The sequence below is a fragment of the Uranotaenia lowii genome, chromosome 2 (assembly GCF_029784155.1).
Source record: "Uranotaenia lowii strain MFRU-FL chromosome 2, ASM2978415v1, whole genome shotgun sequence".
In the NCBI taxonomy this organism is placed as follows: domain Eukaryota; kingdom Metazoa; phylum Arthropoda; class Insecta; order Diptera; family Culicidae; genus Uranotaenia; species Uranotaenia lowii.
The window spans coordinates 267,509,749-267,536,938 of NC_073692.1; the positions used below are offsets into that span (position 1 = coordinate 267,509,749).

The window sequence follows — 27,190 nt, forward strand, 5'->3', positions numbered from 1 at the left end:
TATCCCAGAAATGATATTCAATGTCATACGAAAAATTCAAAATAACATTTTTAATTTTAATGCTTTTGATTGCTAACTTGAAAGCTGCAATTTTACAATACATTACAATACATGAAATGGTTTTTAGTGAAATACTTTGTCCTTGCCTCGGCAAAAAATGAAGCTTAGGAATAGGTAAAACCAATATCGAATCAAAGGCAAACTTTATTGCAAGTTTATTTGAATTTTCTGGATGATTTCATATGCAAAAAATACTTCTTCCATACAAATTTCCATAGAAAATTGAACATGTTTATTGATTACATGCAACTGAAAAAATTCGGATTGCCTTTTAATATGACTTCTTTTTTTTGCTCAATTAGTGAAAATTTACGTTTAACTGTTAATTTTAGTAATTTCTGTGCTCTAATTCAAACTGTTTTCCACTCAGAATTTTCATATTTTATGCACCCAATGTTGATTTTCAATAATTCAACCTTTATTCAAAGGCACTTCATATTTCCATAAATATATTTTTTCTATCTTCAAAAGTTCAAAAGATTTGAGATTATTAAACTAATTGAAAAACATATCAATGTATTAAAAAGCTTTAAATTGATATTCATTATGTAAGAATTGGTCGACTTTCAAGTGAGTCCTAAAGCAATTATTTTATAAAATCACATTTTGTTCATTGGATGCCATCTATAAAACCACTCAACAAAACATCACAAAAATTCGCACTTGAAAACGTTACATTACCAGATAACTTGCATGCATTCACAAGTTATTCACAAAACAAAGTGTTGTATTTTTTTTTTCGAATACACTGCCGTTCTAAGCAAGAATGTCCGATGTGACGTTTGGGTCATTTTCACTTTTTTGCTGGAAACGGTCTCTTTTAGTGTTAACTTTCGAATAAAAACACAAACAAGTATACTTTGTTCTGAACTTATACGAAATTTTCATCAAGGTGGTTGTCTCAATGTTGATAGTTCTACGCAAGAATGTCACACTAGAGAAAGTTCTATGAAAAATGCAAATTTTATCAAAAAATTGTTTTCAGATGGGTTCAAATTGTTGAATTTAATGTTATTCACTGAAAAAAAAACACTAAAATAGAGGGCAGAGGAGGAGCGAGAAGCCTTGCGTGTTTTATTCAGAGAAATTTTCACTAAACACTTTTCGGTAGGCAATACTTACAGGATCCATACTCAACTATACATTTTTATTAACAAAAACGAACGTGTTTCTAAAATTACTGTTTAGCATGAGTTTAAGGAAAAAATAAACTGCGCAAGCTTTTAAAATGATAGAAAAATTGTAGCCGTGTGACAGTTTTTTGTAGAACTTGCATCGGCATGCGTTCTGATTCTACGCAAAAGTGTCACACGGAGCACTTTTGGCTCTAATTTGCTGTTTTTTTTTTGTAGGAAATGTTTTTTTTTGGCAGAAAACACTGTAAAATGATTAACTTGAACTGTTCACTACGAAAAAACTGTCGGTGAATTTTTAGTTTGAGAGAAAAATTGGAAATATAGCTGATATTTAAATCGCGTTTTTCTCGTTTGCACTTTTTTCCACATGGGACAATCTTGCTTAGAACGGCAGTGCACTACTTAATGAAATATATTGAGGCCAGCAGGCCAGAAGATTTTTGACTGTTAGGACTCCTAGAAGTATGCAAAAAAATCTGTCATTGCACATTTGCAGAACATCAACCTAACTGTACTTAATCAATAGAAATAAAGAGATACTTATACGTTTGGTGTCTCTCGCAACATTGTTCAGTTTACCAAGGTATTTTGGTGAAAAATTTTGGTTTGGGGAAGAATTTCACGAAGTGGTAAATTCCTGACAAAAAAATGCCGAGAGGTCTACCGTTAGCGAGATAAAAATACTAACTTTTTTGTTATTCAAATTATTACTTTGATGAATCCGAAAACGTTGATATCAAGACAAACTACATAAATTTGTGAAATATATCAAAGTTCTATTACTTCACCGTCAGAAGTTACAGTGAAAGTGAAAAATACCTTTAAAAAACTGTTTTTTAAGTCTGAAACGTTGTTCGGAACAAAATTGGAGCAAGCCAAGATCTAAGTTACAATTGCTTTATAAATTATGATGGTTTTAGAAGTTACTGATGCTCCGTAAAAAGCATTTGGTGTATTTTTTATAGTGATTTTAGAAGGCTCGTTTATCGAAAATGTTGCAATATCTCGACATCCCCATTAGTGTGAATAATGGAACCATTTACATTTGAAATAAGCGTTAAATCGGTGGAACCAGCAGAGTTTTGAATTAGTGAAAATACTTTTATTTGTTTAAAAATTCCCCTTTTTGTCCAATGAAGAAAAGTTAAAAAATCATTGATTAAGGGTTGCAATTTTTTTTCATCCAGAAAAAAAATCAATTCGATGATTTAAATCAGAAATATATTTTCTGCTGTCTGCTAGCTTCAGTTCTGTTTTGCTGGGAATTTTTCAAGTAATTTATCATTATTGCTGTAAAATCAGCAATCGAGCTGTCAGATTGGGAACATCGCTATATTCGGAAGTAAACGTTAGGTTTTGAAAGAAAAGTGGTCAAGGTTTGGTGTTCTCTAGTGGCAAACTCTTTAATCAAATCATTCGGTAAGTAGATCGTGTTGCTATAAATTTTACAACAAAACTGACAAATGTTTTTCTTGTTTTACAGACTTCATCAATATTTTATTCCGTCCGGACAAGCCGCTCAAAACTACAGGAAGTACATTTTTTGGAAATTTTTGTACCTTAAATTGTGCTATATGAATAAATTTGTTTTATAAAAAATAAACAGACAGAAGTTCTTCATTTTACGTACATAAAATGATCAAAAAGCAGTTAAACCAACCAATCTGAAACACGCATTTGTAGGTTTCTCAAAATGCCTTTTTGAAGATTGCTATTTTTCTAGCAATTGTTTTTACTAATCTTTACCGCAATCAATATTGTTGAAAGATTTGCTGGAAAGTCAGCTGAACAAAGCAAAATTTTGTTGGTTTCCAGCAGTTATAAATTTCCTGTGTAGTGTGCAGTTATATCAACACCTCGATTTTTTCATGTTTAAACAGTTGAGTTTTATCACTCAAATATCTTGTGAAATCACCCGTTGAATACTCAGATGAAGCATCTGAGTACCGTAAACTGGGGGAACTTTGATCACTTTTTTCATTCATTTTTGAATATTTTGGAAGGGGTTGCTTTTTCGTAATACCTAAAAGCTTTAAAACCCTTACTGAGGTGTGGGGAATTAAACTTGATCATTGATTGCAGTAAATTCAAACGATATTGGTGGCTATAATTAAATGTTTGTTAAAAAACCAAATTTCGAGTTCTGGGGTAGCTTTGATCACTATATGGTTTTTACGTATCTCAACATCTTCAAATTCATTGTTTTGATGCCATTAAGCACAGAAGGCTCAAAACATCGTTAACAGTAATTTTTTGTTTGGACTCAATTGAACTTTTCAACTTTTTTTTTCAAAAACAAATATACCTACTCAAAACATGGACAATGTTGCTGCATACATTTAGGGGCCAAAATTATAAACATTTCTAAATATTTTTGGACCTCAAAATCAAATAAATTTTAACCTTCATGCAATTCTCTAAGTTTTCGTACTGTTCCCATGTTCTTTTTTTCTTCAAACTTAACCATTTGATAGGGTTTTTAGCCATTTTTTCTATACGGTCTTTTTGATGGAAAATGACCGTTTTTTTTTCAATATCCAAAAATTATCAAAGAATGACCATAAAAATAACACTTAAACTTAATCTAAACCAAGAAAAAAGTTGAACTTTCACATTAAACAACCCATTTGCTCCTGAATGCTTAAATTTGATCAGGAGAGATGTTCATTTGTGAGCCTTCAAAAAACCAGATATTTTAAGATTTTAAAATTATATTTTTAGTAATATAAAAAATGTCCTAATAAAAACCAAATTAAGCTTATTTTTACTAAATTTACAGGCTTTCAAACGTAGTAAACAGTTTTCAGATTTATTAACTTCATACTTAGTTAATAATGATTATTTGCAAAAATTTCATGTTGATCAAAGTTACCCCGCTGATCAAAGTTCCCCCAGTTTACGGTACATCAATCGTTGTACAAACATGAATAGAAAAAAAGGAGGCAAGAATTCTTTTTCCTCGACAGAGGCACATCCTTCGTCAGTTATTCACCTAACACGAATGCAATTTATTTGCGTTTTAATTAAACTGTAATTGAAATAAGTTATGGTTGTTCGAATGTTTTTTTCTTTGCTTACCCTCTTAAAAAGCAATTATTTGCACCACGGCCCACAAACCTCGAAGTGAACGTTCCGTCGAGGCAACAGTTTCGGAATATCTTGTTTGGAGCTTTTTTTTCTACTAGTCTCGATTGTTTTCACTTCATGCTTGCGAGGGTTTGTGTCGTTCAAAGTCGATGGGATAGAACTTGTTCCGACATCAAAAACCCAACGAGGAAAATTCTGTCAACGAACTAACCGAGTCGAGGGACCCTGGACCAGAAAAGCAAAGGCAAAAAAAAAATTCAAGCCAAAGTGGAGTGTTTATGATTAAACGCTAAATCTCCCGGGGTTTTCATCAACCAACTGGGGAGAAATGTTTCAGGCCACTACGGGATGTTGCCCCTCGGGGGGCAGTAGGCAATCTCAAACTCCGATTCGCTCGTTTTCCATCTGCATTAATTAAGCGACTGGGGCGTGAAGGTGTCGTCGCCGGGATGTTTTAAGGGAATTTTTCGAAGGCATCCTTCCACTTACATGTTCCGCTTGAGGACTTGGCGAGGCCCAATTCTCCGGAAATCTATCCGCTAGGCAGGGATCGAAACTGGACGGTCGTTTCTTGACGAAGTCTATCGGTAGACTGTAGTCATCACAGACGGATATCTGGAAGAAAGATGGAAAACAAAAAAAATCTAAATCACTTTGAAATAATAAAAAAAAATTCGAATATTTCTGCTGCTGACTGCTGTTTCTGTGATGAAAGAAAAAAATGTATAGGTATCTATTACGGCCTAAGTAGTAAATTACATATTGAGTTTTACTTGATTTCAAATTTTTCATCGTGGTGCGAAATAACGGCTCATATGCAGATCTCTCTTTCTGCAGACGCACGCAGGTCACAACACTATTTTTGGGACAGAAAGTTGTTTGCTCTGGAGGCAATATTAAGCAGTTCGTGTCTATGCATGTTTGACCATTGCTTCGCCGCCACGAGATTCTCGGCCTGCCTCTTCTACGATGTCCTTCTGGATTCCATTCTAGCACCTTGCTGAAAATCTCGTTTTCATCTCTGCGCAGCGTGTGCCCAATCTAACTTCACTTACGTCCCCGAATCTCGATTTCTAGCGCCGGATGATACTCAGCAAGTAGCTATTCACAAATACTTACAGATTTCGCGACGTCACCGCATATGTGCACCAAGTTTCACACCCGTACAACAATACTTTTTTTTTTTGTTTCGATTATGGTCGTTTTACCATTTTTATGGCATTCGCGACTTTATCAACGTTGCAGTTGGCGGATCGTTATTGAAGAACTTATCCGGTACAACTGTGTTCCATGTTTACTCTTGGGCTCGAACTCGCGGACATCGGCTCAGGAGACAACAGACTTGCCAACTGAGCTAGTACAACTATACGGATTTGACTTTTGAGTTGAAGATTCGGATTTTCGTTCGTAGAGAGAGCGCCAGATGTTTCGGAGACTCGCAAACGCGAATCGAGCCTTTCTGAGCCGGGTTTCGATATCTTTCATGGTACCACCATCAGGCGTTATTTGGTAACCAAGATAATGGAAGCACTTCACTTTCTCAACCTGTTGCCCAGTTACCACGAAATTGGAGGGATTTACTGTGTCGATTTCCATCGGCTTGGTCTTTCCAATATTGACTTTGAGACCTGCTGCCTTGGAGGTTTAGGACAAGTCGTCGAGTTTGCTCTACATGTCTTGTTGTTAGGGCAGCATAAGAAGTAGATATTTAATTTTTTCAGCTGAATGTCGTCTGTTGTGCTTTGCGAACAAGTTAAGGCTTTAACTGGCGTCTGAAATTTTGATTTTTTTTGTATATTTTTAACATTTCTGTTTATCTTTTGGGAGTGAAACTTTATACTCACGCTCGGTAAGTTTTAGTTTAAACCAAGGTCTTTTGATACACTAGGTTCTCCGACTTTCACAGTAAGTAGACGAAGAGTGAGCGGGGCTCTCAATGAGTTTATTTATTTTTTGCTCAGCTTTTCGGTGGTTTGTTGGTAAACAAACTTCATGAGTTCCGTTTAGTTGCATAGCCTACATAGCCAAAATGGCTGAATCGGGAATTCGATATTCGGTAACACCTCCTGAATATATACACACCTTGGTTTAAACTGGTTCCGAGTTTTAATATCTTTGGAATTTGATCGCTTATTACTTTTATTTAGTCCCAGAAATGATTAATGAAACATTTTAGAACTCTAAACTGAATTTTGAACAATTTTTCTCAATCCATTGAATTGCTGTTTGTAAACGACTAATTTTGCTGACTACTTTCGCAATGCTTTTCTTAATCATTAAACCTTCGAAAGGGTGAAAGAGAACAAGTTTCAGAGCATCGCCAAGGGTCGATTTGTTCATTTCTTCCTTTATTTTTCCTACCAAAAACACATTTTTTGTCGAAGACCGTAACGATTTTTGCCTAATTTTTTTTTTGGGTAGACGCAAAAATCTCGGGCAGTGCGTGAGGAGATCTTTAAAATATTTCACCGCCTCGTAGATGGCAAACAGCTCGCGATCGTAGGTGCTGGTCTTTTTCTTCGCGTCACTGAGCTTTCGGGAAAAATAAGCCAGGGGTTGACGACCTTGCTCGGAGATCTCGTGTAGTCCGGCTCCAATCGCAGTACCCGACGGGTCGTCTTCCAAGGCCAGCTTCGCATCGGCGGAGGGATAAGCCAGAAGAGCGACGTTTGCCAGCTCCGATTTGCATTTTTCTATCTCTGCATTTTGCTCTTCCGACCACTGGAGAACTGTCTGGTCGTTTCGGACATTGTTCGGGATCATCGAGTGGAGAATTTTTTTGAGTCTCCGCCGCTCGTGGGATGAAACGACGGTAGAAGTTGATGGTTCCCAAAAATCGTTTCAGCTGCTTCGCCACCACCGGCCGAGGAAAGTTGATGATAGCTTCGACCTTGCTCGGTTTGGGTTTGATGCCACTCCGAGTGATGAGGTGGCCGAGAAATTCGACCTCGGGTTGACATTTGCCAGCGTTGATGGCGAGACCATTCTTTTAGTTTAGTTTATTACTTAGTCTTTGGATGAGGAATTACCATACAGACAAATTTCTTAAAAACTAGGTTATTCTACTTATGTCTATTCTCGCGTAACCGTTCAAATACCAATCGTAGATGTTGCTTGTGCTGCTCGATGTCTTCGGAAGCAACACAAAAATCCTCGACGTAGGGAAACACAAAGTTTAGATCACCCCAAATGTCATGCAGGTGGCGCTGTAGCGTTTGACCAGCATTCCGGAGTCCGAACGTTATGAATCGGAATTCGAACAGTCCGAAAGTGGTCGTGATGGCCGTCTCAGGGATGTCCTCTGGCGCGATTGGGATCTGGTGATAAGCTCTTTGAAGGTCAATACAAGAGAAAATTTTCTTACCACTCAAGATGTTCGAGAAGTCCTGGATGTGTGGCACGGGGTACCGGTCGGGCACGGTGATAGCGTTCAGTCCTCGGTAGTCGCCGCAGGGGCGCCAAGCTCCGTTTGCTTTTCGAACCATGTGCAACGGGCTGGCCCAACAGTTTTTCGACGGCTGGCAAATTCCCTGCTCCATTAAAAACCTGAACTCAGCTTTGGCCTCGTTCAGTTTGTCCACTGGGAGACGACGAGGGCGGCAAAAGACGGGTTGACTATTAGTGAGGATCTGGTGGACGGTTTGCGCCTTGCGCCGTCGGTTTATGCTCAGCATAGTGATGTCTTGAAATTCTCGTAAAATGTCGGCGAAAGGCGAGTTCACATCGTAAGTGGTGATTAGCTGTTCGGAAACAACGTTAATATTGTCGATTTCTAAATTGGTCCTGTTTTCGATTAGTTTGCTGCGACGCAGGTCTACCAGGAGGTCGTGGTGATTCAGAAAATCGACACCAATTATAGGGGATTTTACATCAAGGGGCTGAAAGAGAAGGAAATTTCCGAACTGACATTTCAGTACCGCACTGACGTTTTGGTACCAAAATGCCATTGAAATCAAAGGGGAACTGACGTTGTGGTTCCAAAAAGTCGGTACGGTTCGTTTGTATGTGATTTGACAGTTGCTTCAGTCCTTTGTTTTACATCCGCAATCGTAAACACCCACACGAATGGCCTACGTAGTCCGATGTCGATGTTGAGGCGTTTGGTTCGGTAGGTGTTGATGGCACTTCCATTTGCAGCGAACAACTGGTCCGTTTTTTATTGGATTCAGAAGCTCACGTGGCGTGGGTGGAATTACCCAAATGTCTGCGCCGTTGTCGATCAGGAAGCTCTGATATGGGTTTTTTGATCACGGACGTGGATGCGAAAAATTTGGGTAGGGTACAGAGCGATGCTGGTAATTTTCGATGGATTCGGTTCGTTCGAGATGACGGTAGTTTTGGTGCAGGTTGGCTGCACGTGGTTTTGTTTTTTTCACGACGGGTTGAGGTTGAGAGACTTCCATCGTAAAAAATACACGGGACATTTGGGTTGTTCCGTTTCTGTTTTTCGCATTTTGTTGCTTTCACGCCGGTAGTGGAACCAGCAGATCCACCGTCGCGTCGGTTACTTTTCTGTGTGAAGGCTTGATTTTTAGACCGAATTCTGGAACGGGCGCAATCTTCCTCTACCGCGGATATCACCACTCAAAACTTCTTCGAGCTGAAACGGCTTCGATGCGGCTTTCCAGGTCGACAACCGTGGTTTTTTTCACATGTGCTTACCACGGCACTTTTGTCCACTTCACTTTGTTCGACATATGTTTTAGAGCATGGGTGGCCAACATTTTCAAAAGGCGGGCCAAATTTTGGAAATGCGATAGGCTGGCGGGCCACACCATCATTTTTTTAAAATTCTAAGCTAATAAATGATGTAAACTTCTGTTGGGTTATTCTATTGCAGAAATGTCAAATATTTAGTGTGGGAATTCCAGAGTACATTAATTTTTTTCATGGTTTTACAATAATTTAAAATATAAAAATTCTGATTTTCGACTTCTGTATCATGTTGAGCTGTCTCACTTTTCATTAAAAAATAAGGACAAAGAAAATGATGTGATGATATGTACGACTGCGCGCGTCCTGAAAATAAAAGATCAATTCACTTCTAACATGAGCGTACTGCTTCACAAATGCCCATTTCAGATGCCGCTACTTAATCGGCAGCTCTGCACACAAAATGAAAGATTAGTTTTTCATTTGAAAACCAAGTTTTTCAGAAATTTATTTTAAAATAATTAATTCAAAAGTTAACCAGATCTCCATCATTGATTGTTTCAAAACTGAACTAACTTCAACAATTCAAAATGCAGTTTCAAATGAAATGCTTATCATAAAATCTGTTTTTCAAACAGTGACGGAGGCTTTAGAAACATCCCAAAAATTCGTCTTCAAAATTTGACACTATCCAAACAGATTAAAAAAATTTGAAGTTGGAAAAGAAATTCCAATTGTTCCAGTTTGAACTAAAAAATCAATCTTTTTTTCCGGCATAGTTGCAAAACAAGAAAATCAGTAGGACAAAGTGAGTAAAAAATTGATCTCTAAAATGCCATGATTCTAGGAGTCCCATTTGTCATGGATGAAAAACGATATGAAAAATCACTCTAAAACTTGGTAATAACCAACTACTAGAACTAGACTAAAAAACAAGACTAATGTTAAAAACAGAGCAGATCTGAACCTCTCCGTTCAAAACTCCACGCCTTAGCATAAAATGTTTTGAATGACCCGACATTGGAAAAAGTTATACGCTGCAGGCTAAACTTGATCCTGGGTCTAGTACAAGATCTTATGCCAAATTTGGGCCAGATCGGACCACGGGAAGGGGTCGCTCAACGAGCCTGAAGTTTGTATGGGATTTTGAGACATTTTGTTCGAGACGAACATGAAAAACCAGTTTTTCGTCAATAACTTTTGTCTTCTTCGACCGATTTCTTTCAAAAACGGGTTTTCTTAAAACCTAAATTATGACAAATATTTCATCCGAAGGTTTTATTTCAATTAAAGTTAAGATAAAAAAGTTATTAAGCTTAAAAAATTAGCTAACTTTTTTAAGGGTGATATTCATCACTGTTTTAATGAGGCGACTAAATGTCCGACCAGGACACTCAATGTGAAATACATGCCGTTTCGTCAAATAATGACCGATTTTAACCATTGATGTTGCGCTCGATTGCAATTTTTAATATTTTTCTAATATTTGAGTTTGGATGATATTCACTTGATAGTTCGGAAAGAAGTAAGGGCGGAAAAATGCTTGACAATTTAAAAGAAAAATTGCATAACCACAGGGGCTTAGGAACATGACTGGACGATCTGTAATGCCAATAAAAAAACAGTTTTTCTTCAATAACTTTGGTTTGCGTCTGCCGATTTCTTTCAAAAACAATTTTTCTAAAAGACTAAAATATGATAAATATTTCACCCGAGGACTGCATTTCGATAAGAGTTAAGATATAAAAGTTATTAGGCTTCAAAAAATGGGCTAACTTTTTTTCGGTGGTATTCATTTCTGTTAATGAGGCGTCAATATGTTCGACCGGCCCCGACTCATTGACAGTATTGAATACAATCCTTTAAGAAAAATCGTTTTTGAAAGAAATCGGCCAACGAGAACCAAAGTTATTGATGTAAACAGGTTTTTCATGTTTCTTCCGAGCCAAATGTCTCGAAATCCCATACAAACTTCAAGCTCGTTGAGCAACCCCTTCCCGTGATCCGATGTGGCCCAAATTTGGCATGAGATCTTGAACTAGGACAATTTTAGCCTGCAGCGCATAACATTTCACAGGTTTTCAATTTTCCATACAAATTTGGGGCAGTCTATTGTATACATTTCCACCTTTGGGCGACTCAACCGCCAACAATTTTTTTTAGATCGAAAAACTCATAGACCAAGGCTTTATAATGCCAATAAAATGATAATTTTTCGAAAAGAGGTCTTTTTACATTTTTCTCACGTTTTTATTATTTTAGCTGTAGCTTTCTTTTGATAGAAAATGAGGGTGAATCTTTTTATTGGCATCACAAATCGTCCAGTCATGTTCCTAAGCCCCTGTGGTTATGCAATTTTTCTTTTAAATTGTCAAGCATTTTTCCGCCCTTACTTCTTTCCGAACTATCAAGTGAATATCATCCAAACTCAAATATTAGAAAAATATTAAAAATTGCAATCGAGCGCAACAGCAATGGTTAAAATCGGTCATTACTTGACGAAATGGCATGTATTTCACATTGAGTGTCCTGGTCGGACATTTAGTCGCCTCATTAAAACAGTGATGAATATCACCCTTAAAAAAGTTAGCTAATTTTTTAAGCTTAATAACTTTTTTATCTTAACTTTAATTGAAATAAAACCTTCGGATGAAATATTTGTCATAATTTAGGTTTTAAGAAAACCCGTTTTTGAAAGAAATCGGTCGAAGGAGACAAAAGTTATTGACGAAAAACTGGTTTTCCATGTTCGTCTCGAACAAAATGTCTCAAAATCCCGTACAAACTTCAGGCTCGTTGAGCGACCCCTTCCCGTGGTCCGATCTGGCCCAAATTTGGCATGAGATCTTGTATACTAGGCCCAGGATCAATTTAAGCCTGCAGCGTATGACATTTCACAGGTTTTAAATTTCCCATACAAATTTGAGGCAGTCTAATATACACATTTTTAAAAACATTCAGTCTAGTTTTCTCAAACTTTTATAATGGAAACCACAGATATTGTCAATTTAAAGCAATTTAAATATGATTTGAACTCATAGCTTTTTCGTTATCTTCTGAAGATTCCTAAAACTTTATTTTATTAATCGAGTCTTACGCTATGATAACATCTTTGGCTCATTTTGTTTCTGAAAATTATCAAATGTTCGAAGATGATGAAAAATTTGAGAGAAGCATGAGAATCAATGAAAGGAAAATCATAAAGCGTAAATATCATGAATTAAAAAAAAGTACAACGGTCGTCCCGTCGGTGAATCGTTTAATCTTTCAAAAAAAAATTTGATATACACGGCTTATGTTCATTTATTCATTGATTCTCATGTATCCTTAATCTTTTCATCATATTAAAAAAAATGATTTTTTTAGAAAGTATTTTTTCTGAGATAGGTATTTCAAATTTTTTTTTAATTTCAACCAGTCATGGTTAAAAAAAAAATTTTCATAAAAATATCAAAAAACGATGGCACATTTTTAACACGTAGGTAGGTACATATGCCTATAATGGAATAATTGTTTTAACAGAAGAATAGAAAGAAGGATTTTAAATGGTTTCGAAGTATCATCGATATAGGTACAATTTTATGATCTGATGTATTTGCGACAAGCTTCCTAAATTTTCCAAAGGATTAAAAAATTTGTGCATTTATGCGACTTTAAATACATGTTTTTTTTGCAGATTTCAAAATTTATTTTTTCTGAGGTATTTGATATAATATTTTTTCGTCAAACAAAATTGAAATCCACATTATTTTGTTATTTTTCAATGGATATTATAACATGGCACATCACTGCGTTTGAATTTTAATAGCTTTTCAAATAAAGTATTTAATAAAATTATTTGTGAAAAATCACAAATAACCTGCAAAAACTATTAAATAAAAATAAAAATTCTGCAAAAATGAGCGAATTTAAAAATTTGATGAACATCTGGAGAAACCCTGCGCAAATTGTCATATAATGTATCAATTTTCCCGTAATATTTACAGTAAACATTTCGTTCATTTCAATGGAAGCTAACAAATGAAGTATATTCTCCGATCTAAAATGCCTAAAATACTAAACTTTGACAAATAAGTTGTTTAATTCGCAGAATAATTTGTTTTGATATTCGGTATAATTTCGCACTAAATTTTAGAAAAAAATTTATTTTTAATATCATATTTACAAACCAATAAAACTATTGTATTTAATATATCCATTTAGGAGCTCTCATTGCTTAAAAAATAATGGTAAGTGGTAATGAAATAAGAAAAATTTATCACAATACACATCTGTTATTCGAAAGTACAGTTCATGTACAGTGAGGGGCAAAATAAAGTGTCCAAATTATTTTTTTATCATTTCTTTTATTTTTCTGGTTGAAATTCACCGAAAACACATCTTTATCATTTTTGAAATATTGTTTATTATGTTCTTTTTAATTTTTGTTAATGTTGCGCTGGTAAAAAAAGAAAGTTTTTCTGATAGAAAAAAAAAACAAATAATATTCCAAAAAAAAATGGGCAAAATAAAGTGTCCAACTCAAAAATGTATATAATTTCGATAAGTTTCCATCGCGAGGCCCCTCGAATTTGTTTGTTTTGTGTATTTTGACGTTTCATAAACAACCGGCTTGGCTCTGGAGTATTCAAACAGGTGTCTACATTCGAATAAGTTGTAAAATATGCAGAACGCATAAATTTCTGGTTCCATTCCGTTGTCCATCCGGAAACTGATTGTTCGTGATGTGAATAACGGTCAAACGCATCGGGAAGTGGCCAAGCACTACGAAATCAGCAAGACAGCGGTATCAAAAATCATGAAGAATATGAAAACGTTCGGATCGGAGATGAATCGCTCAGGAAGAGGACTGAAGCCCAAGACAGATGCCAGAACGGACAAGAAAATCATTCTTGAAGTGAAGAAAAAAGCAATAATAACGATCCGGCAGATACAGGAAGAGCTCCAATTTTCGGTATTGCGTTCTACTATCCGTCGCCGCATCCATGCAAAGGAGTACCATAGAAAGATCGCAGTGAGAAGGCCTTTCATCAGCCAGGTGAACAAGGCTAAGCGGCTCAAGTTCGTCAAGGAACACGCCGATAAACGGCTCGAGTACTGAAAAACATTGTAGTGGGCCGACGAATCCAAATTCGAGCTATTCAACCGGAAGAAGCGGGATCATATGTGGCGCAAGTCGGGTGAGGAGCTCCAAGATCGCCATATCCAAAGAACAGTCAAGCACGGAGGAGGTAACGTGATGGTGTGGGGGTGCTTTTCTTGGGGTGGGGTGGGCAATTTCATATTCCAGTCATATTCCAATATTCTGCGGGAAAACCTCGAGGTATCCCTCATCAAGACAGGCCTCTTAGAGCGCTTCGTTTTACAGGAGAATAACGATCCGAAGCATACGGCCAATCTGTTGAAGTCATTTTCCCGTTCCTGCCGCATAAAAGCCCTTGAATGGCCCCCACAAAGTCCTGATCTGAACCCCATCGAAAATCTGTGGGCCATCCTCGATGCTCTGATTGATAAGACTGGTGTGACAAATTAAAAATACTTATTTTGATGCCATGGAGCATGCGTGGGAGGAACTCGACCCACAACACTTGCACAACCATGTTGAAAGTATACCGAAGCACTTGTAGGAGGTGTTGAAGGCCGAAGGAGGCCATACCCATTATTAAATAGTTCTTGTTTGCCTTCAGTTTGAATCAATTTTAAGCTGTACCGATCTGGACACTTTATTTTGCCCCTGTTTTTTTTGGAATATTAACTGTTTTTTTTTCTATCAGAAAAACTTCTTTTTTTAAACAGCGCAATATTAACAAAAATTGAAAAGAACATAATAAACAATATTTTAAAAATGATTACGATGCGTTTTCGTTGAATTTTAACCAGAAAAATAAAAGAAATTGAAAAAAAATAATTTGGACACTTTATTTTGCCCCTCACTGTATTAAATATTAGAAACCTAAAAAAAATATACAGGATTTTCCGACTTTTAATTCGAACTCATGAATGGTTGGTACAGATTTTGATAAACTTCATCTTTAAATGGTACAGAAACCAACAAAAAACCTCAACTCTTAAATAAAACTAAGACTACATATAACATTTTGGAAAAAGCTTCGCGGGCCACATGTGGCCCACGGGCCATGGTTTGGCCACCCCTGCTTTAGAGCAATCGCCATCTTCATTTTTCGGATCAGTGTTCGGCATCATCGCGATCACGTAAATAACGGATAGTCTTTATATATCACTTTTAGGAAATTCGCAATTATTGCGGTTAACGGTTAAACTGTTCGCGGGTAACTTCTTTGCGTATACAATAATTGTTGAACGAACGTCGGGGTCACCATAATTAGGGGGACCTTTCGGAGGATGAACAGAGAACGTCGACTTGTCTCTTTGGTAGTTGGTTTATTACTCTACTATGTACCAAGCCAGATTGGCGAACGAGTGTGAACAATGCGTGTTCGATCAAAAGAACGATCGAGTGTCGTGTGTAAGTAGTGTGTGTGTGGTAACGATCGTTCGATCGTGTGATGTTTTTTTTTTAGTTGGTAACCACAGGTGGTAAATCCTGGTTTACGGATTGTATTCCAAGGCACGGCGAGCCACCGCGTCCCCCCAGTTGGTCGATCGTGTGATGTGTCCGATGATGATTGGTCAGATCATTTATAGGGTAATTCGAAAATTGTTGCCACAACATGAACTTGAGTTAAAGAAATAATGAAACGCGCGTTTAAACTCGCTTTTCATCGATTGAACTTTAAACTTTAACGCTGTTTTTCCCGTTTCACCAATTGTTTGTGGGCTCTTTGTTGACTTTTTGCGGGAAAACAAAAGAATTGAACCGGTTTGCAACATAAGTAATTGTTGTGATATAAAAATCAAACGCAATACTATTTGTATCCGAAACTGATAATATAATCGTATTTTTTCTTGTCAAGTCTTATAAAAAGGTCAGGTTACAATAGTGATTGATACATTGGATTATCCATCCGTGGGTATTGGCAACACTTCCCTAATGAATTCCTATCTGTTCAGCTGCCAACAATTCCAGTGAACACTACGAATTCACTCTTTGTCGATTCGACGCGGTTCGCCTGTACTGAATCATCGCCGCAGTGTAAACACGTTGAGTTCGGCGTCGTGAGTGCAGTTTAACAGTAATAACTGGACGCACATTTTTCCCGAAAAAAATGTCAGGCAGATTCCCAGCAAACATAAATCGCATTAAAAATGATAACTCAAGTCATTAAAAACGTTACTGCGAATCGTTATTCCAACTAACGCAATTAAAAGGTCGTAAAAATCGTTACTCGAAGTCGAATTAAATAGTTTCAATCGGATATGATAAAAAGCCCGTCATGTTTGCAAATTTTGAAGACGATTTCGTTCCTTTTTTCTCCCGCGTGGGTCAAAAGAGAGAACAGCTTTGTCGTTCTCTTTGCGACCAGCAGTGCAACCAGATTGCTAAAAATCAGATGATGTATTTACAAGAATTATCCAATGACAGAAGCAGCAAATATTGTCGCTGGCAACGGTTCGCATGCGTTGAGAGAAAAAAAAACTTGTGCCATCTTGCATTCTTTCAGTATGTATGAATATGGTGTCGAAATCGTATACTCTTATCGCTTTAGCCAGAAGTTGAAAATTTGTATGTATATTACCTCCACCTTGGTAGGTAAATGCTGTTTTTTCGAGTTTCATACGATCATTCTATAATGTATATGAAACGTATAACAAAGTTGTTGAGAAATATACCTAAAAATATGTTTGGTGGGTTGGCAACTTTCATCTGCAACAGATGGAGAAAAGTTGAAGAGAATCCTACACTCAGAAAAATCCTATTATGTAGGCCATAAGATTCTCTTATGAAGTGGCGCCATAAGAAAAAATAATGAAATTCATAAGATTGTCTTATGATGGAATGAACTCAAAGGATGAACACCGGTTTCAATGAGGGGTTGTTGCTTTTCATAAGATATTCTTATGGGAAAAGAAATGTCGCATAAAATTAAAATAATTCAAGATTATTTTTCATTTTATTTTATTTTCTGCTTAGTTCGTATGAGAAAAACATTATGGTGACAATCAGCTGCCTTTCAACACCCGGTTTCATAAAAATGGTTTATTGCGCCTCGGACCTTCGACTTCGCGCTTTTTGTCGGTAATATTAACGGACGGACGAGTGGAATTTCTATCATGGGAAATTCTCGTGAGCGCTAATGCGGTCGAGTAGATAGGAAGGGGCTTGTGACATAGCTCAGTTGGCAAGTCAGTTGCTTCCTGAGCCGATGTCCGTGAGTTCGAGCACAAGAGTAAATATCGATCACAGTTGTACCGGATAAGTTTTTCAATGACTTACAGCCAACTGCATCGTTGATATAAGTCGCGAATGACAAAAAGATGTTAAAACAACTAAAATCGAAACAAAAAAACTGGTAGATAGATAGGCTGTCGCGAGTCTGAATTTGAGATGCCAGGCGTATAGAGTTTGATTCTTGGAATCGGCAAGAAAACTTTCGGGTTCGAATCCCATAAATTGCCCACAGGTTAGATGGGACAACCCCCAATAACTGATAATAAGATAAGAGTGTTCAATCAGTTGCCAGCTGGTCAGATATATAAACGGATGCCGGAATACCTGTTAGCAAACTAGCTCATCTGATTGACTCGTTCTTCCAAGTTATAACTACATCAAAACAATACATCCACTCTATAACAGTTCAGAGGTGGCAATGGGATCCGAGAACGCTACATTGGCGATTTGTCGAACTATTTATCTAAAAAATGAATGTATTTATGCACATACTTTGGAAGAAACTGCGTTGAATCCGTGCACCCATGGTGGATAACCAACATAAAAATCTTAATCGAAAATCCCTTCAGTACATCTCAACCGGTCACAGTTGACCTTTAAATCGAACCCTCGAACCCCACAGTTGATTGAATAGCACTAACCAAGGCAATCAATTCCTAGTTAAAGAACCGCAGGTTGCCGACCTCTGTTTGGTCAACCGTTAACAATTTTTTTAGTTACCTTCCGCAACAATCTGCTATTATAAAAAACTAAAATCCTCTAACAAAGACAAAATCGCGCCTAACAATGGGGAAATTAATTGCAGCGACATAAAAATTAATTCACTTCTTTCATTTGCAGAACCATTCAAACGGGACCTGCTGACACCATAAAAAACACGCACCAGCAGCAGTTGAGCCTAAAACGCGGCAATATCCTTCTCATCGATATGGGGGAGACGAGTTTATTTCGTCCGGCTACCATAGGATCCTTGGAGGTGCTTCCGGTCGGCACACGATGACAATTGTCTGCAGATCTGGCTTTAGTTGCTAGAATAGTGCAAATTTTTCACTAAACTTTACACATTCTATCAATGAAGCACCTTTCCAATTATTTTGAAATTTTGTTTTAATCTTCAGTAGATTTGTACAGAAATTATGAAAATAGGAATTTAAACTATCTTTGCGGGATGAAAAGTCTTGATTTGAACTATCCTAATTGTGTTGAAACTAATTGCAATCCCAGTCTGGTTTTGGTGAGACATTCACCCCTTCCCCAATTCGGAACGGGTGCCAGCTGGCTAACACGGCCGGCCAGTCGGCTCGATTGGATGCCACATTTGGCCATAAAAATGTCCTGGATTGTGTTTTTTCCCTTTCCGCTTTTTTTCAGTCAGCCAAGCCATTCACTGGAGCTGCATTCCGTCGTCATTCGATGGCCATCATGGAAACGCAAACCTAAGGGGAAGGTAGGAAGTGTCAAAACAAAAGTTTTGTCGGTTGGCAATAAAAATTCATTTAAACTGACATTTATGGACAATCAATTAAGTCCAGTGGCCATCATTAACATATTTGGGACCGGTGATAATGGCTTTCTGCGGTTGACGGAACGATTTTGCCCTGGGAATGTTGAGGCAGTTTAAATGGAGGAAATCGTGCATGGAGGGTTAGAATTTTTGTTTCCGGAAGGATCTTGGAGGAACTCATGTTTTGTAGATGGAGAACGTCTTAAACTTTGGTTTCTCATTTCAGTCATTTTTCTTGTGAAGAATAACGGTTGAATTCTCTCAAACTGGTTTAAAACTTCTTTAAGAGATAATTGATTAAACTTACCTTCGATCTTTTTACTAAAAAAATACTGCAAACGGAGGAATTTGTTAGATACAAAATTTGAATACCCCTGCTTGCAGTTTTAAATTTTAATTTGTTTTATGATGTATTCTAATTAATTATTACACACAATTACCTGGTACGCCGGCATGGCCAACAAACTTTATGTTGGTTTGAATATTGTATATCAATGCTGTTGATGTTACAATATGTTTCGGAAAATCACTGCAGCACTTATTTTTTAATATTTTTTTTTCGTTTTTTAAATCAGATATCTATCTGGGCCTCATTTTAGAATTTCAGAGCTTAAGAATTTCAACATATCAGAATTTTGAAATTTGAATGTGCATTGGGAAAAAGTACCTCGAGCCTGGTTACAATTCATGGGTTGCTTTTCATGATTATGATCAAGCTTTCTTCTATTGGCGCAATAATAGGGTAAATGATCTTGAGCGGAACTAAATGGCTCAATTCGACGCAACTCGGAACAGTTGATCAAGCGGTATTGATAGGGATTATATCCGAACGATTTTTTTAGTTAAGCGGATACATCTTGGTTTCTGCTTTCTAATGATGATTTGTAGAATATTTTAAAGTAAATCCTAACAACTCTAGAGCTGTTTTACTGAAGAAAGAATTCTGATCTTGAGCGAAACCATTTTGTACTGTATCATTTTTGATGGCTCTAATTCCATATCTTTGTGTAACTGTGAAAACTTCAATTAAATTTCATCTTTAACGATTTTTAAGTTAAAAAATTAATGATTTCAAGTAAATAGAAGAAACTTAGCTTCCCAAAGATGTTCTCAAAATATTCTTTTATATAAAATTCTCTTAAATGACTTTACCGATGAAATTGTTTTTAGAATATAATGTTGGCATGCGAATCGGTTTATATCGAATAAAAAAACACCAAGTCGCATCAATTATTCGTAATAATTAAATTTGTAATATTTGACTTAAATTAAAGTCATGGCATCCATTTTTTCCAGATTTTCTTTCCTTTGGCGGTTTGTGTTTCGTCTCCAAGGTCGAGGCGTTGCGAGTGAACGTCGCGAGAGAATAGTAACCATGGCCAACCATGACATAGCATAGGTACTGGTTAGTGGAAGTGGGAACATTTGGGCGCGTATTTCTCAACCAAGCATAATTTCAATGCACATGGTGGCGCTATGAAGCCTAGATGTGTTTTTTCTTGATTCCTAGCTCATTTGCACATCACATATTAATGAACGAGGCCTAGATGTGATCCAGATTGATATTTTGCCGATCGAATCAAAACCATTCAAATGATTTTAAGTAGTTTGAATATTTTGATTTCGTGGTAATTATAGCAGCAATTGTTGTTTAAAAAAAATGAATTTAGTACTGATGGATATGAAATAATGGTATGACTCTTTGCGGACGTTTGAAAAAAGGGAAGTGGGAAGATGTACATTCGATTGTATAATTCAATACGCCTAAGGATAGTTTTGATTCATGCCAATAATACAATCCGATGAAAATGAATAGACACATGAACTGAACAAGAGCTTGTCCTTCAAAATAGATTACATAGGTTATGTATTTAAAGGCCGAATGCACAATTTTTTTTTGATTTTTTGCTTGCAAAAGTGAAAGTAACAAAAATAAACCACTTTCCATTATAAAAAGTGATGATATGCATTTTCTTGAAGAATTTTCAGCTAGGAAGGAAAACTAGAGCAAGTGTAAACGTTCAACATTTACATAAAATGTATAAATTATTTCTTCATCTTTAAATTGTTGGGCCCAATAAACAATCTGACTATATAATTTCAACTTTTTTATAAAAAAATGTTTACTGAAAAAACTGTACGGTGTGTTTACACACAATTCCATTAAGTACCTGACATGAAAAGTGTGTTTTTGTTTTTATATTTTGACAAAATACATAGAAGACTTTTTATCCGCTTTTTTGTTAAAAAGTTTTTTTGTGATTGATATTCCAGAAACAGCAGAATTTTCTTTATAAACTTTCAATATGACCTGGAAGTGTTGAAAATAATATTAACTCCTGTCGTTTCACCTGGTGGAACAAGTTCAAACGCGCTTTTGAGCCATGAAACATCTACCTTTTAAGAATTTCCTCTCCAAAATGATTCAGCTTTAAGTGTGAAAGGGAAAAAAGATATTCAGAGGATATTCAAAATGAATGTCTTTTAAAATAGAATTCAGTAAAAGTGGAGTATTGTGTTTTCACTAGCCTCCATAAACGGGAAAAATGTCAACTAACAAACATCTTTTTGGCTACATTTTTGAATATTCGACTTTCAACAAGAGTTTGTTGAGAACTGATTTAATAATGCAATAAACGAAAATTAATATGTTTTAAGAATAGCATATTTTTCTTAGAATGTATGTGTATCTGAATTGAAATTTAAGTTTGAATTGATAATTGAAACTAAAAAATAGAAGCAAGAGATACTTTGATAACTGTTACCCTTCTCGGCGCAAAAGTCATCAATTTAAGGTTTTTGTGTTATGTTTACACCTTCGAAGCATGAAAATTTATTTTAGGATCCATACAATTTTTGATAATCTGTTTTCAATCGATTGTCGATAAACAGATAAGGACAGTAAGTTGAAATCTTCAAATGTCTTAAAAGGACCCTTAGCGGAGAAAAATTGCTAAATTCATCCGAATAACAAATTTAAAACATATTTTGTCTCCTTTAAAAACCATTCTATTCCTTGATTCATTGTGTTACAGTTTATTCATATGAATTTAGTTTGCAATTTTTGCTAAATCTAATAAAATATAGGAATTTGTAATGTTGTAATGCTTCATGTCTACAAATTTAGTAAATGGCGAAAAAAATTTCATCATGATTTTAACAGGGGAAGGTATTTGGGTACGAGATATGTTTCTATTTACAAACCTTTCTGCATTGCAGTGTGAAGAAGGGAGCGACAAAGGGAGGTCCATATAAATTGCGTTGTATGGCTTGAAAACCTATTTACCAATCAGGGCTTCCATGCAAATTTGATGGCATAAATCTAGAACTTAACTAGCAAAACGAAGAGAGGTTGTTTGAGTACGAAGAATTAGAGACCATCCCTTATTTCTGGCTGAAGTCGGAAAAAAGGATGTAAGTCATTATTCATATTATATTTGACATAATTTGAAATCTTATCGAAACGAAATGCGAAATGGAAGTTCATATCATTAGAACATACATAATGAAATAATTAGAAACTCTATGTACCTTATAAAACTGAGTTAAAGTTTCAGATCTTGAAAAACAAATTTAGAGATTAATTCTTAAAAAATACTTTTGAAACATCTTTGTACTGAGGTTAGAAACTTCAGTTACTGCTCTCTATTTAAAGCATTTACTTCTAAGTTACCGTCAACTGGGGCAACATACAACACTTTTCAACTTCAATGGCTTCTAAAATCTTAATGCTTACAGATAATCATACCTCTTGCATATCAAAAGCTTTAAGGTTGATGGGACACCAAACTGACGTAGTTAGAAAAATTAATGGTTTTACCAGTTATTTTGAAATTAACAAAAACATGCGATTTTTACCTTACTAAGAAAAAGGGGTAGTTGCAACAAACTCTGTAATTAATGAAAAATCAAATGAAAACGTTTGAAAATTTATGGTTTTTGATACATTTGTGATGTCATAACGCATGAAGCACCCATTGCAGTAATTTTTGGTTTTGTTCAAATTAAATTTTAAATTTTTTCGGTCAAAAAAATTTGTAAGAGAAAAGTGTTTATCTGCTGCATACATTTAGGGGTAAAAAAAACTACAAAATTTTCTATTAGCTTAAATCATGTAAATAAATCTAAGAATGAATGAAATTTTAATGTTAACAAACGCATAAAGCAAACCAATCGTATCCCAGCATATGGAATCGCGATTTATGAGAATTTTCGAATAACTTTTACAATTCATTAATGGAAAATGGCCACATTTAATTTTTGAATCAATTGAATTAAGATCAACAAACCTGACTCAAAATAAAATTTCTCTGTGCTTGTCAGCATTCTTTTTTTTAATCCATGCTTGCCAGAATGCTTGGTATTACTCGGACTTGCCCGAATAATCCATGCAAAATTTTGAGAAGGCCCGGTCACGCCCGTTTGCCCAAATTTCGTCGAAATTGCAGAATCTTACAACAACAAAAAACAACTCAAATAGTCATTCATTGCGTCATTTGCGTCCATAAATGATTTTTTACGCGATTTTAAAGCTGCTGATGATTTCGAGGAAAAAATAATGTTTCAAGTTTTTTTCTTTTTCTGCAAAGTTCCTGGGTTTGGGTCAAATTTGTCCGGATTTTGAGTGGAAAATTTGAAATCAAATGCCCGAAGTTTGCCAGGTTTTTACAATATATTGCCCACATATGGTCGGCTCGTTTACGGCAGGAAAAATTCTGGAAACTTCATGACCAATTCCAATTTTGTGTGTGGCAATTTCATCGTGGACACTCTTTACTTTATATAAAAGTATAGACAAATCAATTGAAATTACGCATACAATTTAAAATCCCAAAAACACTGTTTAAGTTTTTTTTATCAAAAAGATTATTTGATTTTTGGTCTAGTGTCTAAATTTTTCTTTTATGTAAGCAGTAGAATCAATCACGTTGAAAATTATCTAAAATTTAATACCCAATTTTAAAAGTTAAAGTTAAAAGATACATACATAGTTTTCATTTCAAATTTAATTAATTCTAATTTGACGAACATTTAACAGAGGGAAAGAATATGCATAGGCTTTTTTGGTACTTGGATGCCATTTTGGGCTGAAAACTTAATCGGATTTGAAGGTAAGTTTCAAATTTGGGCTTAAGGCTTGGGATTCAAAATTTCGGCCATTCGTTGGCGCGACATCATTGAGCGATACAGATTTAACAGATTGAATTTTTGAAAATATAAAAAAAAAACAAATTGGCAGTATTTATTTGCTGTTTCTAATTTTCAATGATATCATGAGTGAAGAGGAAGCCAGAGATAAACTTACAAAAAGGGAACACTATTTGACAATGACCATTGAACGCTGTTGATGCACGTTCAATAATAGTAAAATCGTTGAATAAAATAAATAAAACAAAGAACCATTAGTCAAATCAAAGAAAGTAAATTGAAAAAATCGTTTTCAAGAGAACATAACAGGAGAAATTGTTGTTTTAAATGTCAACGGAATTTGTTGAAATTTTTCAACTTTGAATTGGATAGAGAACATTTCACACAATCTTCTCACATAAAATATACGTAAATATCACAAATTATATATAGAGATTCACTTAAAAAAACTAGATGGCTTAACTTATGTTGAATATGTTTGTCCATCCATGTAGTTTAGAGTGGTGACGGATGTAAATATAGGAAAAATTTCATGTTCGAATTTTGAAAACCGTCCATATACTTTCTGTAGATTGGCACAAAAACTGAGCTGTGCAAAACGTCAGCTCAATCTACCTTGATTTGAGGATGCCTCAAAGCGCTCAAAGGGGCCAAAGGAAATCGAAAAAATCGAAATTTTAAATGTTTTGCAAAATGTTTGAAAAATGCATGAAACGCCAATGTTATCTCGAAAAACAAATTCCCAAAAATCGATATTCTGGCACTAAGCCGTTTTTCGAAAAAATCGACCAAGTCCCAGAAAGTCGCTTTGACCATTTTTCTTCCGTATTAAAAAAATCATTCAACAAAATGTGAACAACTTGATATTATGAACTGTTTATTTTTCTCAAATGTTTTGAGAAAAAAAGTTATACAATTCTGATTTTGATTCCGTTTGAGAGCCGCAAAATTTTTCGTACTCAACAGGCTTGACAAAGCATCGTTAACAACTGTTGAACAGAACGTAATGGATTGAGGCAGTAGACATTTCTCCACCCACTACGCTGTAGAGCAAGTGCTGACATGTGAATCTTGTGGAATTCAATATAATCAAACATTTTTCATTGAATCAATAAATATTGCCAAAGAGTGAGGGTAACAATTCGAATCCAAATATGTATGTATGTAGGCAGCAAGTGTTTGAATCGGAAGCAAAGCTTCGTTACTGGTGACAACAAAGAGGAAACATTCTTGCCAAACTACGGAGGGAGTACTTTTTGCCAATATCGACAGAACGCATTGAGCTGTTGCTATCAGCAGGGTCGTTATTCCTATTGCCTTCTTTGAGCTGAAAAGTTTGTTCGCGCATGTTGGGGATGGAACAACGATGTTACCTTAGGTCGAGTAACAGAATATACTAGAAGCCAAAGTATCGTACCCCTAAACGTTTCATTCAACTGTAGTCGACAAAGTTGCTCCTCTCGCAGTTGGGAAAGGGAAATGAATTATGAAAAGGAAACAATAGAATGTACGATTTATGAGCTGCACATTTATACGGAAACCCCAGCTTGGACGGTCGCTGCTGAGAAGAGATTAAAGTGAATATCCAAAACGCTGGCAAACGAGCCAGCAGAAGCAGATTCTTCTTCCGAGAAACAACAAATAGGGACGTGTGGTGAACGCAGGTGAAAAATTTACCCCTTACTCTTGTGGAACCGAGGAAAATTCCCAGTTTCAATGTTGTTGTTTTTTTTCAATCCTGGGGATATTTTGAAAAGTTGAAATTATTGAGGGAAATAGATGGTGCACATGTTCTGTCAAGTTACTCTTTTGAGAAGTTTTGAAACGAGTTTCAAAGGTTATGCTTGGCTTGTTTTTTTTAAATAAAATTTTTCATCCAACTCCCAAACCTATTCACAAATTCTTCCGAAATTTTGAATTACTCAAAGATTATTATTTTTTAAAACACATTAATGATTTGCTATGCTTGGAGAAATGATCATTCATATTCATTTCGAGGAATCATAAGACCAAAATCTGTGAAAAAAATGGAACATGAAACCCATCCTCACCAAAAACAACCTGCTAACCACTCAAAATTTGAATGTTGGTTTAAATAAATACCCTCTCACATTATGGTATTTAACGCACAAGCAAAGATCAGCACAAAAACTAGGGTGGAATCGAAAAGCCGTGAACCGAGAACTACCCCACGATCTGCCAACCGCACCCACAACTCAGCCCTCCACCATTTTTTGTCTCAGACATTTTAGCTGACGGGATGATTCCGGTAGCCGTCGGTCGTTGAAGCCAAAACACAAAACTGTTAGTGCATCCTGATGTAGGTAGGTACAGTTCTCGATTTGATCCCCCGAAAAACCATCTGCCAACCTGTCGTTTGATACCTAAATAAAAGGCACGGTTTCTAAGTACTGGATTGCCTTGGATAAAACCGTCTCTGCTCCATCCTTCATCCTTCAGTAAATAAACTGCGTACGGTTTGCCGAGTGGTTTTTCCACCCACTTCTATCAAGTTTAGCGAATATGATCTATGGATGTGAAAATCGTGCATGTTGAGCCAGTCCATGAATGGAGCTGTTGTACGGGAGAAATCGACTTGCGACGACGGACGTCAGAGAAGCCGGATGCTGCAGGCTTTATACCTAATCGAATGTAGAGCTACCATAAACTGGAAAACTGTTGAAACAATTTTCTTTGACAATTTTGTTATTTCAAATTCAAATATGATACTCCAGCATATCAGATTTCTCTAAAACTGAAGAAAATCTTTTTGATTCTTGAGCTGTTGCAAAGCTAAAATTTTTTTTCTTAGAAATAAATTGGAAAGTGATGCCTAATTTTGCTTTGTATGGTCATGGTTCTAAGAGGTTTTTATCGTTTAAACGTAAATCAGTGCATATTTTTTAAATTAACAAATTTTTTTTCTAATCTAGAGTACCGTGACTGCGGGTAATTCCGTGCAGCACATAATTTCGTGCAAGAGAGAAGGCACGGAATTATGTGCACGAAACACATTTTTCAGATGCATTTTTCCTAACTTTTTTCGTGTATTTCATCAACTACGATATTTTTCCTTAAAGTACATAAAAAATCCTAACTAATGGTGGATTTGTGACCTTTTGAATCATTCATTTGAATTTTTACACAGCCTTGAAAAACAAAATCGCCTAAGTGCACGGAAATAAAGGGTGATACGGTCAAAATTTGATCAATATCAACTTGACGTATTTCTTCCAATTTTTCATTTAAAAAACCTTAACATCCCTCATTTTGAAGGTTTCAGTTTGTGTT

The 27,190-nt window shown here is 35.9% G+C and overlaps 1 protein-coding gene across 1 annotated transcript in view; it reads right to left on the bottom strand.

The window, feature by feature from the left end:
- Window positions 1–27,190, bottom strand: part of LOC129749668 (uncharacterized) — a 666,246-nt gene that overhangs the window by 40,850 nt on the left and 598,206 nt on the right. Inside the window, exon 5 of the mRNA XM_055744704.1 lies at window positions 4,773–4,898. Coding sequence (XP_055600679.1) covers window positions 4,773–4,898 — 126 coding nt within the window. The remainder of the gene's footprint in view (window positions 1–4,772; window positions 4,899–27,190) is intronic.